Source organism: Acomys minous (assembly GCF_964271855.1).
Source record: "Acomys minous genome assembly, chromosome: 19".
Lineage (NCBI taxonomy): Eukaryota > Metazoa > Chordata > Mammalia > Rodentia > Muridae > Acomys > Acomys minous.
This window is the reverse complement of record NC_140499.1, coordinates 64,104,327-64,121,669: the sequence shown is the minus strand read 5'-3', so window position 1 is coordinate 64,121,669 and position 17,343 is coordinate 64,104,327. Positions and strand designations below refer to the sequence as shown.

Below are 17,343 nucleotides of genomic sequence, written 5' to 3'. Positions count from 1 at the left end.
AAACGTAGCACGTTCTCTCTTCCTCGAGGTTCCAAATCTTAGATATTAGAGTAACTGCAGAAACTAGAAAAGTAAAAAGAGACCACTGCTGGGGTGGGGCTGCTCAGGGAGCAACAGAGAGGAGAATAGCAGGGTTGGTCAGGGAAATGGGAGAAATGGGTAGGTGGGGTCTAAATAGGGAGATAAACACAGAAGAAGGAGGGTCAAATAGCTGGAAGGATGTCCGAAGAAGTCATAGGGAAGAATATCATTAGCTATCTAAAAAACCTAGAGCGTGCAGGAATCTGTATGTGAATAGTTAAATGACATTTTCTTATCTAAGCCAACAGTGCTCTCTCTGAGAATCAAAGACCATGTATCAGAAATCCCAACATAAAGGCATAAAAAGCTCTTTTGAATTGTTGATCAGGATTGTCCAGAAGACCCCCAAAACATTACAGAATATTACTATTGCTTTTGCTTGCTCTCCACATATAGAAGACAAGTCTTTATTGCCAAAGAAACTATGCTTTTCCCACACAGGACCCTGCAGGAACTGGCGTGAAACTCTCTTCCCTGAGGTCTCGTGTTCGTGGTACTGTAAGGCATGATGCAAACTTACAAAGAAGGGAAGCAACCAATAGCCCTTCCCAACTCAGATTGTCTGTGAACCACTAAGGTGTCCAGTGTGTCACGATGACCCTAAGGGTGCAGAAGTGCCAGGCATACTTTGGCAGTAACCAGCAGCTCTCTAATTGGACATAAGATCACTCAGCAAGAGGGGGAATCATGCCTGGTACTGGGGACTTACCCAACTACTCAGGTCATGGATTTTTGGGGGAGAACCTACAACCAGAACTTTCCTAAAATATTCCAGCTGCACTATATTTGCCTTCATATTCACATGTAAGTGTAGTCCTTGCTCCTCATCGAGGAAGCTTTCTCTTTTCAACAGATGGAAACCATTACAGAAAACCATAACCAATCAGATCCCAACTGATCCATCTTCAAAGCAACTCCCATACCAAGACTCAGGGACCATGTGACAGAAGGGACAAAAAGATTGTTAAGAGCCAGGGAATTCAGGAGTTTGATGTAAGAAGGTGCCGCCTAGGAATGTCAGAAGTTGTACTTATAAAGCCTCACAAGCCAGATTGCCTAAGCCTGAGATTAAAAGGGGGCCAATTACAGACTTGAAAACATGGATTGTGGAAAGATACAAAGACTCATCCTCCACAAAGAGCTACAGGCAGCTAAGGAATGAATAGAGAGGACGGGCTTCCCCAGGGCAGGTCACACCAATTGCTTGTGCAATTCCAGAGGGTCAGGCCTAAGATATACATACAAATGGCAATGTAAAGAATAAGCAGGCTTTATTTATATATTTACCAATATGTATAAAACAACAATTAATGAAAAAAAAAAGGCCATGAATTTGACCAAGAGCAAGGAGGGGGTATATGGGAGGGTTTGGGGAGAGAAAAGGGAAAGGAAGAAATAATATAGTTTTATTATAATCTCAGAAAAAAACCCAAAAGAAATAATTTTAAAAAGTATTTTTCTTTGTAATGTTCTGAACTTAGCTGGTGTCTGTTGTAATGTTTCCCTGATCATTTCTGATTGTGTTAACTTGTATTCTTTCTTCATTTTAACTAGTTGGATAAAAAGATCTGTTGACTTTGTTTATCTTCTGAAGGAACCAGCTCCTCAATTTGTCCACAGTCCTGGCCTTTTTTGCATTATTTATTTCTCTTTGTGATGAGTCTTGGGAGTGTGAATGTTGTTGGTTGTGTGTTTGATGTGTGATTGGTTTTATTTTGTTTTTGTCCAAGCTTGGTTGATTTCAGATCAGGCATTCAGACTTGGTTGGTATTGATCTTTGATTAGACTGGATCCAGTTCTGTGTTAAAAAAACAAAACATGTAAGTGGGATGAACGACTGGGTCTCATTTAGCTGACGTATGGTTTGTACTACTCAAAAATTATCTGGTGGTATGGAGGTTCCATGCGTGGGCTCAGGAACCAGTTCTCACCAGCTTAGGTCAGCAGACAGGCCGTGGAGCAAAAACGAAGGTTTGGGATACCATGGACGTGTGAAGTTCCAGAGAGTTAACTGTGTGACTGAGGACCAACCTGAGGATTGGAGACAGGGTGAACAGCCGAGGCCCCAGGGACTCAAATCAGGCTATGCTAGCACACAAGTATACATCCTAGGCTAGGCCTGGATATCGGGTGTGGTGCAGGCTGTGACCTAGGCTAAGGCTGGAGGTTGGATGTAACATGGGTAGGGATCTAATCTGGTGAACTCAGCATCTGGACCTGACGTACAAGGTTTGCCACTGGGGAGATTGGTAATAGTAAAAGGCTCTTCAGAGTGGGTTGTGTCACTCAACGTGAAACCTGGACTGGGTGTGGGGACTGGAGAGGGTGTAGGCAGGATAGGGTCACGTGGATTCGCCATGCTTTGCCAGGGCATGGGATGTACAGCATGGGGCTGGTCCTGGAGCATCCCAGTAGCATTTCTTTTTTCTTTTGTTTTTGTTTTTTTTTTTTAATCTTCCCTTCCCTTTATTATTTCTTTTTATCTTTTTGAAATCTAGTCATGATATGACCTAAGCTGGTCTTGAGTTTATAGTCCTGTCTCAACTTTACAACTGCTAGACTTAGAAACATGCTGCCCTCATGCCCATCTGATTTTAGTTTGTTTTTATATATTTGCCTATTTGTTTTCTTTGTATACTACCTCTTCAGTTCCTTTCCTATTTTAAAATGTATTTATTTTATCTTTTCTTTCTTTTTTTTGAGTTTTTAAGGGTTATATATTAAATTGGCTTCTTTATACATATTTATTTCAAATATTTTTCTCTTGCCTTTTTATCTTATTGATTATTTCTTGTTGAAATCACTTCATAATTTGATAAAGTCTCACTTACGATTATTTTGCTTTTCCTCTCTGTGTCATATAAAAACTACTGTGAACAACAATGATGAAGCTGAACGTGGTGGCGCATGCTTGTGGCCCCAGCATTCAGGAAGCTAAGGCAGAAGAGCTGTGAGTTGGGGGCCAGGCATTGGTTTTTCCTATTTTCAAATTAAATCGCCCATACTATTAAGATTTTCCAATCTGGGTTGTTTGTGACATTGGGAAATAGTGACTTATGTTGGTCTCTAGTTTGACCACTTGTGTGAAAGAAATGAAATGAAGCAGAGGCAGGACAAAGCTCAATATTTAATCACCACTGATTTATTATCAACATTAATGCAGTCCAGTTATTTAAATCCAAAGACTTTAAACAAACACATTACAGTTGGACAAGGAACTATATAAGGACGGCGAGCTTCCTCTCCATCTTGCTTTTGATGTTGTTACATGGAAAGGCCAGGAAACTCCCTGTAGTTTCAGGCTATGGTATAGATAAAACTTTCTAATCTGAAACAATTTCTTACAAAGGGAAGCCAAGGTATCTTTTGCTGAAATAAAGTTTAGGCCAACATTTGGATCCTTTGGTTCTGTATTGAACAGTGGCTAGAGGGAAGCATAGGAGGCAAAATTTTCATGCCTCCTTTTCACTTATTGGTTTAAAATGTACCAAAGAAGTATCTTGGTGATTTGGGTAAGATTAGAAGCTATGTATGTATGTATGTGTGTGTGTATTTCTCTTGCCATATAATAAAAATAAATTAAAATTAGACTGTATGTTGATGTAGTATAAAGCTTTGGCAACTGGAGTGATAATACATTTATAATATATTGCCCTTTAAAACTATAAGCTTAGCTTTTAACTAAATAATAATCGTTCACATATATACCTTAACTAAACCCCAAATTCTTTAAATATTTGCCCAAACTTAATCACCTTAAACTAAGCATTTTCTCTGCAATAGATCCTAACCAAATACCCCAAATACACATTATTTAGAAAGAACTCAGTAACAAGGAATATAGGCTAATTTTCATTTTAAAAGAAAAGAATAAGAGTAGATGTGTCCAAATTGAGAAAGAAATGCATGATGAGTTTCTTACCTAGAACGACTTCTCATTTCTTAAGTTAACATTTAAGTTAATTTATCTCAGTTCTTTACTCACTCTGAGAATTAGCGTCTCTGCTCTTGGACATACTCATAGAGTGGAGTGCTGCTATTGAAACTGTGAGAACCTGGAACTATATTTCTCACTCCAGAGTTACTTTCTCCGACTCTGTGATGGTTAGAGTCACCTTGTTTCTTGTCCACATTACAAAGTGACAATTTACCAGTAGTACTAGCTCTACTGTGTCCATGGGAAGGTGTAAATTGTCCAAAGTCACAACCTGAGGGAGTTTCCATTTGTGAATGCATACTTACTGACTGGTTGTCGTTACAAATTGAGGGGCTATAGCTAGCTTCCCACAGGTTTCCGCACCTCCCGTTTGATTGAGGTGGCTCATAACTAGAACCATAACCATATCCAGAAACACATGATCCAGAGCTAAATGACGAATTTGAACCCGACTCGTATTGCTGTGAATTAGGACACAGAGCAGATCTGGGGCAGTCTTGTCTAGAGACAGAAGATGGACAAAAACCAGATCCATATTGTTCAGTGCTAAAATGCTGACTACACCCAGCCCCATGTTGGCCCTGACAATTTGAAGGACATCCATGTTGGCCATAGTTAGAAGACTGACTTGAACCAGACCCTTGTTGAAAATAGTTGGGAGACTGGTTTGAATTAGATCCACATTGACCCCCACAGTGTGACTGCCCTGATGTTTGACTGTATTGTCCACAGCCAGAGGATTGATTAACACTGGATCCATATTGCCCATAATTAGACTGATTTGAGCTAGATACTTGCTGACCAAACCCAGAACACTCTACTGAACCAGACCCACATTGTCCAAAGTTGGAAGATACTCCAGAGGAGGACCTATGACTACCACAGGAAGAAGGCTGACATGATCCACGTCTTTGCTGACCATAGCTAGAAGACTGCCATGAGGTAGAACCATACTGACGGCAGTTAGATTCAGAATTTGTACTACATGGTGATTGTCTGGATGAGGAAAAATGCTGTCCTCTACTAGAAGATTTACCACAGCCAGATACTTGCTGATTAGAGCCTACTGAATGTCCAGAGAAAGAGCCACATGGTCCACCACAGGAAGACTGATGTTCCCCACATCTATGTTGACTAAAGCCAGAAGCCCCTCTGGAGCCAGACCCACACTGCTGGGAGCCAGAAGACTCCCTGGAGCTAGACCTTCTCCTCTGGCTGGATGACTGGCTGGATCCTGATGACCCTTGTTGTCCACAGCTGGTGGATTGACCTGAACCACAGCCTGAAGACTGCCCTGAGGAGCCACCGTATTGTCCAGTCCCAGAAGACTGTCCTGAGCCCAAGCCATACTGACTTGACCCAGAAGACTGTCCTGACCCAGAGCCATACTGTCCTGACCGTGAAGACTGTCCAGAACCAGAGCCATTGTGACCTGACCCAGAAGACTGTCCAGAACCAGAGCCATAGTGACCTGACCCAGAAGACTGTCCAGAACCAGAGCCATAGTGACGTGACCCAGAAGACTGTCCAGAACCAGAGCCATAGTGACCTGACCCAGAAGACTGTCCTGAACCAGAGCCATAGTGACCTGACCCAGATGACTGTCCAGAACCAGAGCCATAGTGACCTGACCCAGAAGACTGTCCAGAACCAGAGCCATACTGTCCTGACCTTGAAGACTGTCCTGAACCAGAGCCATAGTGACCTGACCCTGAAGACTGTCCAGAACCAGAGCCATACTGTCCTGACCCTGAAGACTGTCCTGAACCAGAACCATAGTGACCTGACCCAGAAGACTGTCCTAAACCAGAGCCGTAGTGACCTGACCCAGAAGACTGTCCAGAACCAGAGCCATAGTGACCTGACCCAGAAGACTGTCCTGAACCAGAGCCATAGTGACCTGACCCAGACGACTGACCAGAACCAGAGCCATGTTGTCCAAATCTCGGAGACTGACCTGAGCTAGTTTGGTGCTGACCATAGCTAGAGGACTGGGCAGAGCCAGAAGTTTGCTGAGGACCTCCTGATGACTGTCCAGAGAAAGATCCATGCTGCCTCCGATGGGAAGACTGACCTTGCTCAGGTCCATGTTGACTAAAGCCAGAAGCCCCTCCTGAGCCAGACCCATACTGCTGGGAGCCAGAAGACTCCCTGGAGCTAGACCTTCTCCTCTGGCTGGATGACTGGCTGGAACCTGAGGACCCTTGTTGTCCACAGCGGGTGGATTGACCAGAACCACAGCCTGAAGGCTGCCCTGAGGAGCCACCATATTGTCCAGTCCCAGAAGACTGTCCAGAGCCCAAGCCATACTGACCTGACCCAGAAGACTGTCCTGAACCAGAGCCATAGTGACCTGACCAAGAAGACTGTCCTGAACCAGAGCCAAAGTGACCTGAACCTGAAGACTGTCCTGAACCAGAGCCATACTGACCTGACCCAGAAGACTGTCCGGAACCATAGCCATAGTGACCTGACCCAGAAGATTGTCCTGACCCAGAGCCATGTCTCCTGTGCCTAGAAGACCAGCTGGACCCTGAGTTGTGTGTGCCATAGCTGGAAGACTGACCTGAATGGGAGCCGTGCTGTCCAAAACTGGGGGACTGACCTGAGCCCGAGCCATACTGACCTGACCCAGAAGACTGTCCAGAACCAGAACCATAGTGACCTGACCCAGAAGACTGTCCAGAACCAGAGCCATAGTGACCGGACCCAGAAGACTGTCCTGAACCAGAGCCATAGTGACCTGACCCAGATGACTGTCCAGAACCAGAGCCATAGTGACCTGACCCAGAATACTGTCCTGAACCAGAGCCATACTGACCTGACCCAGAAGACTGTCCTGAACCAGAGCCATAGTGACCTGACCCTGAAGACTGTCCTGAACCCGAGCCATACTGACCTGACCCAGAAGACTGTCCTGAACTGGAACCATAGTGACCTGACCCAGAAGAATGTCCTGACCCAGAGCCATGTCTCCTTTGGCTAGAAGACCACCTGGACCCTGAGTTGTGTGTGCCACAGCTGGAAGACTGACCTGAATGGGAGCCGTGCTGTCCAAACCTGGGGGACTGACCTGAGCCCGAGCCATACTGACCTGACCCAGAAGACTGTCCAGAACCAGAGCCATAGTGACCTGACCCAGAAGACTGTCCAGAACCAGAGCCATAGTGACCTGACCCAGAAGACTGTCCTGAACCAGAGCCATAGTGGCCTGACCCAGAAGACTGTCCAGAACCAGAGCCATAGTGACCTGACCCTGAAGACTGTCCAGAACCAGAACCATAGTGACCTGACCCAAAAGACTGTCCAGAACCAGAACCATAGTGACCTGACCCAGAAGACTGTCCAGAACCAGAACCATAGTGACCTGACCCAGAAGACTGTCCTGACCCAGAGCCATGTCTCCTGTGGCCAGAAGACCAGCTGGATCCTGAGTTGTGTGTGCCATAGCTGGAAGACTGACCTGAATGGGAGCCGTGCTGTCCAAACCTGGGGGACTGACCTGAGCCCGAGCCATACTGACCTGACCCAGAAGACTGTCCAGAACCAGAGCCATAGTGACCTGACCCAGAAGACTGTCCAGAACCAGAGCCATAGTGACCTGACCCAGAAGACTGTCCTGAACCAGAGCCATAGTGGCCTGACCCAGAAGACTGTCCTGAACCAGAACCATAGTGACCTGACCCAGAAGACTGTCCAGAACCTGAGCCATACTGACCTGACCCAGAAGACTGTCCTGAGGGAGAGCCATAGTGACCGGACCCAGAAGACTGTCCAGAACCAGAGCCATACTGACCTGACCCAGAAGACTGTCCAGAACCAGAGCCATAGTGACCTGACCCAGAAGACTGTCCAGAACCAGAGCCATAGTGACCTGACCCAGAAGACTGTCCTGAACCAGAGCCATAGTGGCCTGACCCAGAAGACTGTCCTGAACCAGAACCATAGTGACCTGACCCAGAAGACTGTCCAGAACCTGAGCCATACTGACCGGACCCAGAAGACTGTCCAGAACCAGAGCCATACTGACCTGACCCAGAAGACTGTCCTGAACCAGAGCCATACTGACCTGACCCAGAAGACTGTCCTGAACCAGAGCCATAGTGACTTGACCCTGAAGACTGTCCTGAACCAGAGCCATAGTGACCTGACCCTGAAGACTGTCCTGAACCGGAACCATAGTGACCTGACCCAGCAGACTGTCCTGACCCAGAGCCATGTCTCCTTTGGCTAGAAGACCAGCTGGACCCTGAGTTGTGTGTGCCACAGCTGGAAGACTGACCTGAATGGGAGCCATGCTGGCCAAAGCTGGGAGACTGACCTGAACCAGTTTCCTGCTGACCATAACTAGAGGACTGACCACAACAAGATCCTTGCTGAGGACCTCCTGATGACTGTCCAGAGAAAGATCCATGCTGCCCCCCACGGGAAGACTGACCTTGCTCAGGTCCATGTTGACTAAAGCCAGAAGTCCCTCCTGAGCCAGACCCATACTGCTGGGAGCCAGAAGACTCCCTGGAGCTAGACCTTCTCCTCTGGCTGGATGACTGGCTGGATCCTGATGACCCTTGTTGTCCACAGCTGGTGGATTGACCTGAACCACAGCCTGAAGACTGCCCTGATGAACCACCATATTGTCCAGTCCCAGAAGACTGTCCAGAGCCCAAGCCATACTGACCTGACCCAGAAGATTGTCCTGAACCAGAGCCAAAGTGACCTGAACCTGAAGACTGTCCTGAACCAGAGCCATACTGACCTGACCCAGAAGACTGTCCGGAACCAGAGCCATAGTGACCTGACCCAGAAGACTGTCCTGACCCAGAGCCATGTCTCCTGTGGCTAGAAGACCAGCTGGACCCTGAGTTGTGTGTGCCGTAGCTGGAAGACTGACCTGAATGGGAGCCGTGCTGTCCAAACCTGGGAGACTGACCTGAGCCCGAGCCATACTGACCTGACGCAGACGACTGTCCAGAACCAGAACCATAGTGACCTGACCCGGAAGACTGTCCAGAACCAGAGCCATAGTGACCTGTCCAAGAAGACTGCCCTGAACCTGTACCATAGTGACCCGATCCAGAAGACTGTCCTGAACCAGAGCCATGTCTCCTGTGCCCAGAAGACCAGCTGGATCCTGAGTTGTGTGTGCCATAGCTGGAAGACTGACCTGAATGGGAGCCGTGCTGTCCAAAGCTGGGAGACTGACCTGAGCCCGAGCCATACTGACCTGACCCAGAAGACTGTCCTGAACCAGAACCATAGTGACCTGACCCAGAAGACTGTCCAGAACCAGAGCCATAGTGACCTGATCCAGAAAACTGTCCTGAACCTGAGCCATACTGACCTGACCCAGAAGACTGTCCTGAGGGAGAGCCATAGTGACCGGACCCAGAAAACTGTCCAGAACCTGAGCCATAGTGACCTGACCCAGAAGACTGTCCTGAACCAGAGCCATACTGACCTGATCCAGAAGACTGTCCTGAACCAGACCCATATTGACCTGACCCAGAAGATTGTCCAGAACCAGAGCCATAGTGACCTGACCCAGAAGACTGTCCAGAACCAGAGCCATAGTGACCTGACCCAGTAGACTGTCCTGAACCAGAGCCATACTGACCGGACCCAGAAGACTGTCCTGAACCAGAGCCATACTGACCTGACCCAGAAGACTGTCCTGAACCAGAGCCATAGTGACCTGACCCTGAAGACTGTCCTGAACCAGAGCCATAGTGACCTGACCCAGAAGACTGTCCTGACCCAGAACCATGTCTCCTTTGGCTAGAAGACCAGCTGGACCCTGAGTTGTGTGTGCCACAGCTGGAAGACTGACCTGAATGGGAGCCATGCTGGCCAAAGCTGGGAGACTGACCTGAACCAGTTTCCTGCTGACCATAACTAGAGGACTGACCACAACAAGATCCTTGCTGAGGACCTCCTGATGACTGTCCAGAGAAAGATCCACGCTGCCCCCCACGGGAAGACTGACCTTGCTCAGGTCCATGTTGACTAAATCCAGAAGTCCCTCCTGAGCCAGACCCATACTGCTGGGAGCCAGAAGACTCCCTGGAGCTAGACCTTCTCCTCTGGCTGGATGACTGGCTGGATCCTGATGACCCTTGTTGTCCACAGCTGGTGGATTGACCTGAGCCACAGCCTGAAGACTGCCCTGAGGAGCCACCATATTGTCCAGTCCCAGATGACAGGCCTTGTCCAGAACCTTGTGTGCTGGAACCAGAAGACTGTCTCGTACCAGAACCATAGTGACCTGACCCAGAAGATTGTCCTAAACCAGAGCCATAGTGACCTGACCCAGAAGACTGTCCTGACCCAGAGCCATGTCTCCTGCGGCTAGAAGACCAGCTGGACCCTGAGTTGTGTGTGCCATAGGTGGAAGACTGTCCTGAATGGGAGCCATGCTGTCCAAAGCTGGGGGACTGACCTGAGCCCGAGCCATACTGACCTGACCCAGAAGACTGTCCAGAACCAGAGCCATAGTGACCTGACCCAGAAGACTGTCCTGAACCAGAGCCATACTGACCTGACCCAGAAGACTGTCCTGAACCAGAGCCATAGTGACCGGACCCAGAAGACTGTCCTGAACCAGAACTATAGTGACCTGACCCAGAAGACTGTCCAGAACCAGAGCCATAGTGACCTGACCCAGAAGACTGTCCAGAACCAGAGCCATACTGACCTGACCCAGAAGATTGTCCTGAGGCAGAGCCATAGTGACCTGACCCAGAAGACTGTCCTGAACCAGAGCCATAGTGACCGGACCCAGAAGACTGTCCTGAACCAGAGCCATAGTGACCTGACCCAGAAGACTGTCCTGAGGCAGAGCCATACTGACCTGACCCAGAAGACTGTCCTGAACCAGAGCCATAGTGACCTGACCCAGAAGACTGTCCTGAACCAGAGCCATAGTGACCTGACCCTGAAGACTGTCCTGAACCAGAGCCATAGTGACCTGACCCAGAAGACTGTCCAGAACCTGAGCCATAGTGCCCTGACCCAGAAGACTGTCCTGAACCAGAGCCATAGTGACCGGACCCAGAAGACTGTCCTGAACCAGAACTATAGTGACCTGACCCAGAAGACTGTCCTAAACCAGAGCCATAGTGACCTGACCCAGAAGACTGTCCTGAACCAGAGCCATACTGACCTGACCCAGAAGATTGTCCTGAGGCAGAGCCACAGTGACCTGACCCAGAAGACTGTCCTGAACCAGAGCCATAGTGACCGGACCCAGAAGACTGTCCTGAACCAGAGCCATACTGACCTGACACAGAAGACTGTCCAGAACCTGAGCCATAGTGACCTGACCCAGAAGACTGGCCTGACCCTGAGCTATGTCGCCTGTGGCTAGAGGACCCTGAGTTGTGTGTGCCATAGCTGGGAGACTGACCTGAGCCAGTTTCCTGCTGACCATAGCTAGAGGACTGACCACAACAAGATCCTTGCTGAGGACCTCCTGATGACTGTCCAGAGAAAGATCCACGCTGCCCCCCACGGGAAGACTGACCTTGCTCAGGTCCATGTTGACTAAAGCCAGAAGCCCCTCCTGAGCCAGACCCATACTGCTGGGAGCCAGAAGACTCCCTGGAGCTAGACCTTCTCCTCTGGCTGGATGACTGGCTGGATCCTGATGACCCTTGTTGTCCACAGCTGATGGATTGACCTGAACCACAGCCTGAAGACTGCCCTGATGAACCACCATATTGTCCAGTCCCAGAAGACTGTCCTGAGCCCAAGCCATACTGACCTGACCCAGAAGACTGTCCTGACCCAGAGCCATGTCTCCTGCGGCTAGAAGACCAGCTGGATCCTGAGTTGTGTGTGCCATAGCTGGAAGACTGACCTGAATGGGAGCCATGCTGTCCAAAGCTGGGAGACTGACCTGAGCCCGAGCCATACTGACCTGACCCAGAAGACTGTCCTGAACCAGAGCCATGCTGACCTGACCCAGAAGACTGTCCTGAACCAGAGCCATAGTGACCGGACCCAGAAGACTGTCCTGAGGCAGAGCCATAGTGACCTGACCCTGAAGACTGTCCTGAACCAGAGCCATACTGTCCTGACCCAGAAGACTGTCCTGAACCAGAGCCATAGTGACCTGACCCAGAAGACTGTCCTGAACCAGAGCCATAGTGACCGGGCCCAGAAGACTGTCCAGAACCAGAGCCATACTGACCTGACCTAGAAGACTGTCCTGAACCGGAACCATAGTGACCTGACCCAGAAGACTGTCCTGACCCAGAGCCATAGTGACCTGACCCAGAAGACTGTCCTGACCCAGAGCCATAGTGACCTGACCCAGAAGACTGTCCTGACCCAGAGCCATGTCTCCTTTGGCTAGAAGACCAGCTGGACCCTGAGTTGTGTGTGCCACAGCTGGAAGACTGACCTGAATGGGAGCCATGCTGGCCAAAGCTGGGAGACTGACCTGAACTAGTTTCCTGCTGACCATAACTAGAGGACTGACCACAACAAGATCCTTGCTGAGGACCTCCTGATGACTGTCCAGAGAAAGATCCATGCTGCCCCCCACGGGAAGACTGACCTTGCTCAGGTCCATGTTGACTAAAGCCAGAAGCCCCTCCTGAGCCAGACCCATACTGCTGGGAGCCAGAAGACTCCCTGGAGCTAGACCTTCTCCTCTGGCTGGATGACTGGCTGGATCCTGATGACCCTTGTTGTCCACAGCTGGTGGATTGACCTGAACCACAGCCTGAAGACTGCCCTGATGAACCACCATATTGTCCAGTCCCAGATGACAGGCCTTGTCCAGAACCTTGTGTGCTGGAACCAGAAGACTGTCCTGAACCAGAGCCATGTCTCCTGTGGCTAGCCGAGTACCTTGTTCTTGATCTGTGCTGGCCATATCTAGGTGTTCCACCTGAACCCCATCCATGATGTTGAGAACCCATTTCCTCCCCTGATGATCCACTTTCTTCTGTACCTCGGGTAGACTGACCTTGCTCAGATTCATGTTGATTTGGGCCATAAGGCTTTCCATATTCTGAGCCATATGGTTCATAGCTAGTAGACTCCCATGAGCTACATCTGCTTCTCTTTTTGCTGGAGGAGTGAGGTGATCCTGATTTATGGTGTCCATAGCTGTTTGACTCCCCTGACTCACAGCCTGACAACTCTCCTGATGATGCACCATGGTTTTCATTACCAGAATTCTGGTGTTGGCCTGATCTTTGTCTGCTAGCGTTCGAAGACTGTCCTGATTCAGAGCCGGGTTGGCGGAAGCCTGAAGCTTCCTTTGAGCTTGATCTCCTGCTGGTTCTAGATGAGTTGGTTGACCCTGATCCATGGCGGCCTTGTTCATATTCTTCACTATTTTTGAAATGACTTGAGGTCGATTTTTTCCTTTCTTCAGAACTCTGTTGGTTCACATACCTTGGTTTTCTGAAAGTGTACGAAGACTTGTATTTATTTCTTCCTCTTGAGCCCTTGGAATAAGAGTCACTCTCTCCTGCACTAGAACTTGAATAATTTGAAGAGCCTTCTTCCTCTTCGTTTTTTCTTTCACTCTGTTCCTCTTGGTGCCGGCGACCGTGATCTTTCTGCTTTGACCCTGAAGCTTGGCAGTAATCCTTGCCAATAATTTTATTACAAGCCCGAGCCAGCTTAACTATCATCAGAAGATACTCCATAAAATTCACTTTATTGTCATGATCTCGATCCAGAGTTTGCATGATGATATCTACAGTGTCTGGATCATCTGGGTTCTGTAAAGGATGAAGGTAAAATTGGAATCTCTGTAACTGTAAACCAAGGTAGCCATTCAGGGGAAGGCTGTAGAGTTGTCACTATTTAGTACATTTAGGTTTGAATTTACCATATAGGTCTTTGGGCTAGAAAGAGGAGAGAGAGAGAGAGAGAGAGAGAGAGAGAGAGAGAGAGAGAGAGAGAGAGAGAGAGAGAGAGAGAGAGAGAGATTGTACCAGCCAACAAGTAGGCAAGCAGTAAATTGACAAGAAGAAATAACCATGAGGGGGTGCATTGTTGAAGGATGAAAGCTCCAAGGGTGCAAGTGGTCTAATCATTTTTGGTAAAGGTAGTAGCCGAGACCAATGCTTTGGAGGCCAAGGAAGTCTGATCCTGAGTTTATACAGTGGCTTGTAAGCAAGTTCTTGGGTTCTTTGGGATCAAATATAAGATCTTGTAAAAAAAGAAACAGTTTGTTTTTTTTAGTGGGGCCATGTGTAACTACTACCAGCCTAGCAGTGTGTTATGGGGGGGGGGTCTGAAGCGGTGAACGATTTCAGTTTTATGCTTGGCATTATGGTGCATGCCTGTAATCCTGTCACTCAGGAGATGGATTCACTAAGATCAGTAGCTCAAGGTCATTCCCAGCTATCCAGCAAGGTCAAGGCCAGGTTAGGGTCACAAGACACCTTGTTTTAATAATAAATGAGTAAATAGATAAAATTTAAAAGTAAAGGTTAATGGTTTGCTATACAAATTTATAAATTATTATAACAAATATGAGTGTATGAAAGGGAAATCAATTGTAAGTCAGGAACTTTTAATGAGAGAATATGATTTTTATTCAAGCAAGGCTTAGAGTTAGCTAAGTGAAGAAAGGCAGGAGGAAGAGGAGGGAGAAGAAGATGTGGATGGAGGGGACGACAAGAACAAAGGGTGAAGGGAAAGAGAATCATGTTATTTACAGAACTGGCGGATGTTCAAGTGTGCTAGATTTAGTATAAGGAATAAAGTCATATCAGCTACAGAGATAAACATAGGTTGGATCATAGTTTGTAAACCATTTTGACGAATTTCGAGTTTTATATTAAGAGCAGATGAGAGTCACGTGAGGATTTTTATGGTGAGATTGGGATAGGAGTAGCCCAAAGCAGAGGACTGCAGTTGCGGTGGAGAGAACCGGATGCTTTAAAAGTCTCTTTAGAGTGGAGATTAGAAGATGGCAGTGTCTTCTGTGAATGAGGAAATCAGTACTAACCCTGGGGTCTGTATTGGGCTAGAAGAGAGGGAAATAATCAATGATACTCATATTTGATGTAAGATATCCATAGGGACCCAAATGCCGTTCAATAAGCATTTGAATTTAAGGATAAGTTTATCACATGTTTATTTCCAGAACTGATAATTTTAAGGCTTTTTTTTGGTGATTTATAGGCTAATACAAACTTCCTGAATTTCAGAGGCCTTGTATTACCAGAACCTCAGGAATAGGCAGCGGTTTGGACCCTACACTAAAGAAAAGAAAAAAATAAGAATATGAACTAAATATATTGTACAAATTTTCTAGAGGTCATAAGAACTATTCTCTCAGACAGGAAATTATTAATTCTATGAATTTTCCTTTTGTTTGGTAGGGCCATTTTAACCTCATCATAACACACTATTAATCGATGATTTATGACATTTCGAGCCTTCCCAATCCGGTTCTCCACTACCAAAAAGGAAAGTCCTTTCTGAAAAGGAGAAGTAGAGAAGAGAAAAGCAGAGAAGAGAATTGCTTCAGAATCCAGTCCTTGTATAGAGTTCTTACCTTCAGAATTTGGCGAAACTCATTTTCCAGAAGTTCTTTCATCTCTCTTTTGCTCAGCATGTCACACTCCCCATGCTGAGTGGCATACTTGTAGAACATGTCGGTGATACTCACAATGCCTTGCAGGAGTTCAGGCATCTTGTTGCAAATTCAAGTTAACCTAGATGAGGGAAGAAGATATCCGTCTCTAACTTATTGCTTAAACACACACACACACACACACACACACACACACACACACACACACACACTATTTTCAATCCATTGTAATAATTATCAGTCATGATTAATTTTCTTTCTGTGCCAGTTGAGCATGAATCCAGGGTTGAGTAACTTGTTCCAGGAGTGGAGCAAGAGAGTGATGAAATCAGATCCCCACGTCCTACTGCAGTCCCTGAGTTGGTGGAGGGAGGGGAGACTCGCTTTGCTGGGCTCCCTGGTTTGCTCTGGATCTATCAGACAACCTGAGTGCAGCAACCCACGCACTCCTCAGTTGCTTCATAAGTCTCAACCATACACCCCCTACACATACTATGTGGCAACGGGCGTGTCCCTGCGGAGTGCGTCTAAATCCACCTAAAGAACTCAGTAGCTGGCTGGAGAGGTGGCTCAGTGGTTAAGAGCGCCGCCTGCTCTTCCAGGGTTCAATTCCCAGCACCCACATAGTGGCTCACAACCATCTATAATCTGATACCCTCTTCTGCAGATAAAGCACTCATATGCAATAAATAAAATAAATACATCTAAAAAAATAGAACTCAGTAGCTTACTTGGATTCTCAGAGTTTTCCAGGAGAAAGAAAGTAGAAAAATGAGCAAAGCCAACAGCACGGTTAAGGGATAGGCGCCCATCAGACAGCTTCTGCTTCAGTTTTTAAAGTCAGGATTGTTCCTCGGGACTTGGCTTATGCAACAGAGAGGAAACGGGGACAAGCTGCCAGCAGCTGACTAGATTTCTATACTGTTTTCTCCCCTTCAAGACAGGGTTTCTCTGTGTAGCCCTGGCTGTCCTGGACTTTGTAGACCAGGCTGGCCTCGAACTCACAGAGATCCACCTGCCTCTGCCTCCATGAGTGCTGGGATTAAAGGCATGTACCGCCATGCCCAGCTTAGATTTCTACGCTGTTAAGGAAAGGTCTCAAAGAAAGGAGGTAGTATAAATAGTGCAGTTTTATGTCAGAGTCCCTCATAATATACTGAAAAGAAAGCTTTCAAGTATAATGTGGACCTTAGTATTTAGTAGATGTAAATACTCCGAGTGGAAGCGAGTGAGTGCTCACTTACCTGGCTCACCAGAGGAACAGTAGGATGGAGACCGATGTTGCTTACAGGGTGCTGCTCACTGGGAACACTGGCCTTTTTATAGCAACAAGGATGGTCCATCTCAGGGAGGAGTTGCTTTCTTTGAGGTGTCCTAGTTCCCTCCTAAACAAGTCCAGCTCCTTCTCCATCCACACCGCCCAGCTGTTTACCATCTTCACTTCCTTACACGCTAACCTCAGACTGCAATAGCTGTTCCCAAATCTGGGCGAGTATCAACCCCACCTGTTGGCCTCTTGGGGCACTTTGCAGAAAGGCTTTTAAAAATGAGTGTGTGTGTGTGTGTTTGTGTGTGTATGTGTGTGTGTGTGTATGTGTGTGTATATGTATGTGTGTGTGTGTGTATGTGTGTGTATGTGTGTGTATATGTGTGTGTATGTGTGTATGTGTGTGTGTGTGTACACCTAACTATATGATGTTGCATTAACAGCCAGCTGTTATAATAATAGAAGTTGAATGAATTGACACGAGAAACCTGA

The 17,343-nt window shown here is 47.4% G+C and overlaps 1 protein-coding gene across 5 annotated transcripts; it reads right to left on the bottom strand.

Annotated features, from left to right (window-relative positions):
- Positions 1 to 3,201: 3,201 nt before the first annotated feature.
- LOC311589949 (uncharacterized protein) lies at positions 3,202 to 16,985 on the bottom strand. Of its 5 annotated transcripts, XM_084768700.1 has the most exons (15): positions 12,246 to 13,338; positions 12,051 to 12,128; positions 11,217 to 11,972; positions 11,139 to 11,177; positions 10,866 to 10,982; positions 10,632 to 10,709; positions 10,320 to 10,553; positions 9,672 to 10,280; positions 8,205 to 9,242; positions 8,010 to 8,165; positions 7,815 to 7,931; positions 7,698 to 7,736; positions 7,347 to 7,658; positions 6,957 to 7,268; positions 5,812 to 6,761 (listed from the first exon to the last, which is right to left on the bottom strand). In XM_084768700.1, exons 1-15 carry the CDS (start codon positions 13,335 to 13,337, stop codon positions 5,820 to 5,822), a joined length of 5,919 nt encoding a protein of 1,972 aa, XP_084624826.1. In that variant the 5' UTR covers position 13,338; the 3' UTR covers positions 5,812 to 5,819. The 5 variants fall into 5 exon arrangements, with proteins under 5 accessions (XP_084624824.1, XP_084624825.1, XP_084624826.1 ...); XM_084768698.1 differs by lacking the exons at positions 5,812 to 6,761; positions 6,957 to 7,268; positions 7,698 to 7,736; positions 10,866 to 10,982; positions 11,139 to 11,177 and adding exons at positions 3,202 to 5,689; positions 6,806 to 6,878; positions 15,546 to 15,705; positions 16,829 to 16,985 and having other exon boundaries at positions 7,308 to 7,658; positions 7,776 to 7,931; positions 11,217 to 11,294; positions 12,246 to 13,755; XM_084768699.1 differs by lacking the exons at positions 5,812 to 6,761; positions 6,957 to 7,268; positions 7,698 to 7,736; ... (1 more) ...; positions 11,217 to 11,972; positions 12,051 to 12,128 and adding exons at positions 3,202 to 5,689; positions 6,806 to 6,878; positions 15,546 to 15,705; positions 16,829 to 16,985 and having other exon boundaries at positions 7,308 to 7,658; positions 7,776 to 7,931; positions 12,324 to 13,755.
- Positions 16,986 to 17,343: the final 358 nt, after the last annotated feature.